General features: G+C 37.3%; 1 protein-coding gene across 3 annotated transcripts in view; it reads right to left on the reverse strand.

Annotated features, from left to right (window-relative positions):
• LOC148020576 (Sec14p-like phosphatidylinositol transfer family protein) overlaps window positions 1–2801 on the reverse strand; it is a 70917-nt gene extending 68116 nt beyond the window's left edge. The window contains exons 1-6 of one of the 3 annotated variants that reach the window (XM_087698356.1): window positions 2391–2801; window positions 2265–2302; window positions 2017–2100; window positions 1839–1892; window positions 1558–1635; window positions 321–374 (exon numbers count right to left, since the gene is read on the reverse strand). In XM_087698356.1, the coding sequence (XP_087554482.1) occupies window positions 321–374; window positions 1558–1635; window positions 1839–1892; window positions 2017–2100; window positions 2265–2302; window positions 2391–2445 (363 nt within the window). In that variant the 5' untranslated portion in view covers window positions 2446–2801. The remainder of the gene's footprint in view (window positions 1–320; window positions 375–1557; window positions 1636–1838; window positions 1893–2016; window positions 2101–2264; window positions 2303–2390) is intronic. The other 2 variants (XM_087698354.1, XM_087698355.1) reach the window with 2 other exon arrangements.
• Between the last annotated feature and the right edge of the window lie 3199 nt (window positions 2802–6000).

The following is a 6000-nucleotide window of genomic DNA, read 5'->3' on the forward strand; positions in this document are numbered from 1 at the left end:
GGCCAACACAAATGTTCATCTGCATTGATGACACCCACTTCAATAAATAAGGAATGATGTTCCCTATTATGACTACAATATGCTCGACCACAGCAATTAAAAATCATTCTTTTGTCCAACTAAAACTTTAAGCACGCTACTCATTGATTCATTCTCCTAGCACCTGCTCCATGTGGAATGACAACTAAAACTTTAAGCACGCTACTCATTGATTCATTCTCCTAGCACCTGCTCCATGTGGAATGACATTGACTCAATGCATGCTGGACACAAATATGATAACAAATCTCGCATCCAAAATAACTGGAAAAGAAGGTTACTGGAGCTTTGTCATAGCCACTAAGTCCAACACCAATTGCAAACACAGGGCGGCCCTGAAAAACATTCAATCTGAAATGTTATAGTTAATCCCAAGAAAAATTACACCATCATTCAAACTCTGATATGACTCAAATTAGCCTTGCACAAAGATTCCTTAACATAGTTACTATTCAAGATTGAGTACATCTGGTAAATAACATTTAGAAACCAAGTCACCTATTTTCTATGTAATACAAAAACCATGCAGATATCCTTCACAGGCAACTTCACACGCATAAAGTTCTAATTGTGGTAGGCAAATTTCAGGCAGGGTACATAGCCCAACCTATCTCTCACCCTATTAATCCTTTTCATCTACCCATTGGACTCGGTAAGGAAGAGATACTCAACCATGCTCAAAGGACATTTACCCCAGCAGAAAAAACATGGCTTCTAAAAGGATGAGATTTGCTGTCATGGTGAGTCAGTCCATATTTGCATCAACTCCTTACCGAGATTGATCTAACCCAACAATGAGGTCCATAAAATTAGTGTCATTTAACATCAATGATTTCCAAGGAAGCAGCAAATCTCCATGCCCTGATGAATATGGCAATGAAGTTTCCTAAACACTCCCTAAAAAACCTGTTTCATGAACTGTTGAACCATGCCAAAAGCATTCCTAGTGGTCATGATACCAACTTTTTATCAACCACAGTTTCACAAAGTTTTACTTGTTCAACAACAACAAGAAGTGAAAAATGGGAGGTCAATATTTAGGAACTTCTGAACCTAGCAGGTTCCTAGAACGTCTATACCATGGTCAACTACAGGCAGTCTTTGCACATGCTAGGAGTTATCGCCTTACAAAGCACAACATTATCCCCATGAATGCAGCTCACACTCAGTAGAGGGAAGGTGCCATTGGACCTAAGTGTAATCAGTCAGTCCAAAACATGCTTTATGACAGGATTATACTTGACCAAGGAGGTCCATAACTTGTCACTTCCACTCTAACCACCGATGAAAAGAAAACATAAGGCAAAAAAGCTGTTTCTCAGAAGTATGCACATGACTCCTGTGTGTTTCACTGTAGGATCTCATATGACTAGCATGCAAAATCATAGAAATAAATATCGTTACAGAAGCTTGAAGGATCCAGTCAAAATTCACATGATAAAATGTCACCTTTTCACTGAAATGATGAAACATGATACAAATTGTTGTGTTCGAAAAAAAAAAAAGGGGATTATCAACCTGTTTACAAAAACCTGTCATTCCTATAAGCTGAGAATCTCGAATAGCATCATAAACCTCCTTTGGCTCTATAGGTTTCTGTATCACAAGAGTGAAAGTTGTTGAATTTTAGACACTTTGACACGATCAGAAGTGAGCTGCAAGGCCGCATAAGCATGGTTTCGTTTACTTTTTGGCTGTTGACAAAGTGTTCACTACGGCTACTTCTAGCAACTACTGCTGACTAAAACCTCTTTAAGAGGCATAAAGCAGAAGCAGCTTAAATGGATGTAGCAACGTACTGAGAGAATGCTGTCAATGCCATTGTTTATCCTCCATTGCAAGCAATCCAAAAGCTGTCAAAGCCAGAAAAGCCTTTCAGATGAAAAGAGGATTTGAAAGACCAAATTGGGTCATTCACACAAAAATGCAGACATCTTTGAACCACAAAGAACAACTGCAGACCACATTGAAAAATACCATCTTGTAAGCCTTGGAGACATGGCTTTCTCGTGCTTTCAGAAAGCGTTCCAGAGTTTCATGGGGATTCCCCTGATGTAGAGTCTGATTAAACAAGGGGGCGAATCAATGAAATGCACGACGAAAATGATGATCATACACGATGCGATTGGTGAATGGCAAAAATCAAACAAAGAAAAAATTTTGCTTTGATCCAAATGTTTCATAGACAATCCTGATCGACCATGGTCATGGCAAGTCTCATTTACCTTGAAAGCCCGAGCCAACTGTTTGTCCTCTTTTATTACTGATGACACAAGAGAATGTGTTAGTTTCAGAAAAAACAGCGCGCACTCGAGCAAGACGAAGAAGAGCCAGTAGAGCATCGAATCGACCTTGATCTATCAGAGCTCTCAGCTGTTTGACTGAATCAGGTGATACGTGGTCCATTATGAGGGGCTTCAGTGAGTGCTAGGGGAGACGCAGAACCAAAGACCAATGGAGATGGAGACGTCTCTGGTGATCTGCAATCTCATTGCATAATGCGAGAGCAGGCAATGATGATCCGGCCCAGCTTAAAACCAAAGGGTGTTAATAGAAGGGAGATCTGCTTCGATGCAAACGCAATCACGACAGTACGAATAATGATGATGATGATGGCAGTATATAAAAATATAGAATCAGCACGCCATAGCTTTCAAGCTCGGCTCTTGCTAGGTACACCACGATTGATGGAAGGATGGAGTGAATCACAGGCTAGGCCAGCCAGCAGAGACTAGTTAGAAAACGAAATAAAGTGGAATGACTCGCCGAGTAAAAATAGGACACAACCAGCAATAATAAAAATATTTATTCAATTCGTGAGAAATTAGCATCAAAAAGATCGGTGTGCGTTTTCTCTCTCACGTTGGCGTTTTTGGGCGTTCCAGCGAGAGCAGTTTCGACGCGTTCTTGATTTTTTATTTTTATTTTTATTTTTTGACCCTTTTTGCAATCGTTGTCTTTAAGCGACATGGATGTGCCACGTAACAGGGGCTTTTCGTGAATCGTGAGAACTCGCTCTTCTTTCTGAAGGAGGGAGGGAGGCCGAGCCTGCAGGCCCAACCAATCTTTTTCACGTAAAGACCCTCATCATAACATTATTACTTGCCCATCCACCCAAAAAAAAAACAAAAACGAATTGCAATTTGCAAGTGTTTCAAAACATCTTCCAACGATTTTTTACTGAAGTTTACAACCTTGAACTTTACCCCCAAACAACAAATACATGTAATTTGGCCCAAAATATCCCTCCACAATTTTGAGCTAAAGGTTTTTGCATCTATTACTAAAAATAGTTTTGGTGAACATGGGCTATGATCTAGTGAAGGAGGTGACATAAGTGATCCCACTAAAAGTCGTATGGGGAGCTTGAAAATTCAAAAGAGTGGAAAGTGAAGTCAATTTAGACCGATGATATGATGGTCTCCTTCAACTCCAAGAGCCATTGTAGCTTGTCAAAGTATGCAAAAACCCAAAAAAAAAAAAAAAGTAACAACAACTTCCGTGCATGGTTATCACTTCCTTGTTGCGATGGTGAAAATGTGCGAAGTTGAGATGCATGAAGTCTTCAATTCTTTCATTGCTGCAAATCAATAAAAGATTCTTACAAATGTGTGGATGTTCATTTTCCCACTCTAACATGCAAATTAGCGCACAAACTAGCAACAATGTGGCACAAAGTGCTCGCACTTGTAAAAACACTCACCCTTTTCCTTATTATGCTTACTCCTTAGTACTTGCCCTATTGCACCTATGATAGGCCAAAATAAGGCCATCCATCTACTCTTTTGGTAATTATAATGTTCTGACCAACCAAGCCCTTTCATATCTATTCACAAACCAACGCTAATTTTTTTCTTTCCATCAATTTTGAGAGCTTCAAAAAATTTGGCCAACGTTATCTAGCAAACATGGACAAGTGCTATGGCATCCCATCAAAGATCATGTTTATAATATAGAAAAATGGACACAAAGAGAGAGTTACGCACAAGTTCATCCCACAAACCAATTATTCTATAACTCCTTTAGGGATTTGTCACGTGATCAATCTTCCTTCCCATAATAAAAGGTAGGTTTGGTGGGTCAAATATAGTTGATATCGAAGCTTGCGAGCCTAGCATCCTTGTCATTTGGATAACAACACCATTTTTGGTATTTAAGGTCTAAGTTTACATAAGAATTTTATCTTGTTTGTCAAAATAAATGATATCGCATGGACAATTGGCTACATCCATTGGTCTTGTGTGATGTTTAAACCCAAATACTTGAAGTATTGCTTTATAATGGGAGCTAATTTTTTACACATCTAATGAGTATGCCTCACGATTGCTATTAAAGGGAAGGTTAGAAATCTAATTGGTTCTTGGGTGCCTTACCACCATGTGCTCACAACTATTCATTGTAGTTGAAACATCCACTTTAGTATATATTCAAAGCTATGTGCAAGCATGGAGGTCGATCTTTGGCACCTATTGATTTAGAAGCACAAAATCTTCTACATGAAATGAAAAAGTGATCATACGTTCACAAGTATTAAAGATCTGTTTCAATTTTCAAGAATAAAGGCAAACCATGACAAGGTGGGCATATGAAAATATCATTAAATTGTCATGTATTTGGAACCAATGAGTCCATTCTTCTAATTGGAACATATTCAATGCTTTGTGGTAAAAGAAGATTGCATGTCCCTTCTCTTTACTTTGATTATTTGAGGAAGCAAAGTTGGTAAGAATTCCAAAACTACGAGATTAAAAGTCATTCGTTCCAACTTAGTGAGAGACTACTTAAAAGCCATTTCTTCCAATGTAGTAAGAGACTATTTATGTGACATAATTTAAATAACAATTCAAACTTTAGGATTTAGTACTAAGACCAACACTATCCAACCCATAAGTAGTAAGAGTTGCCCTAGCAAGGCCCATTTTACCTACACCTTTGGTTAGGCATAGTTTATCTACTATAGAAAAACTTGTGAGAATGTCAAAAGGTTAGACATGGTTGGACTCGAGAACAACAAAGTGTATAAGATTGCCTTCAAACTCTCTACCAAGGACTTAGAAGGGTTTTGGCATGCCCAATCTCATTTAAAAGATTATATAAATACTTTTCATGAACCCTATCTTATTTGTGCATTAAAAAAGTTCAACATATATTTATTTATTTATAGAGAGAGAGAAGTAAATCTATTGTTAAGGGATACAAAAGATTATAGGTGCACAATATCAACATTGCTCTATATTGAACTCTTTAAGCATTTGACTAATAAGATTTTCAAAGCATTTTCATTTCATACTTTTGATTTGAAAATTGTAGCTTGACATAAGGAACATTATGTCCCCCCTTTGTACTAAGCATTAAGGCCCTCTCTTTGGGAAGTTCTAAACCATTTGTCATGTGCCATGCTCAACTTTATGGTCGAACATGAAAGTGCACAATGAATGTGTCAAGCACATGGCAATTTCATTATTGTAGACTATGTTGATTCTAAAGTGATTTCATGCAAATATAATGAGACAAAAAAACTTTTAGTAGAAGTTGGGAATTTTCATATTGTTTTTAGAGTTAGGCAATTGTGGCAACTACATTGTAAAATGCACATTTAATAAGTTATAGTGGGATACATTATTGCTCTTTAACAAGACCAACAACTCTTATGCTTTAGAAGTCTAGTATTCAACTAACTATGAATATGTTGGATTTTTCCTTGATGGCTTTCAAACATTAGGCCAATTCTTTTTACCTACAAGGAAGTTAGTTTTATTGAAGATGCTCTTAAGTTGTCAACAGTGTATCACAATACATCAAATCTAATTTTAATCATATATAATTTAATCTAACAACACTTTAAGATGCTCCTTGAAAAGTTTGATTAATGGTAGAGCTACGACATTGTAGTATAAAGCAAGCAATAACAAAAAACAACTTGAAAATTAGTGAAATTGCAAAATGGAACCTTACATTTCA

Source organism: Lygodium microphyllum, chromosome 18 (assembly GCF_053477565.2).
Source record: "Lygodium microphyllum isolate KBCC chromosome 18, Lygodium_microphyllum_v1.1.10, whole genome shotgun sequence".
NCBI classification, from domain to species: Eukaryota; Viridiplantae; Streptophyta; class Polypodiopsida; order Schizaeales; family Lygodiaceae; genus Lygodium; species Lygodium microphyllum.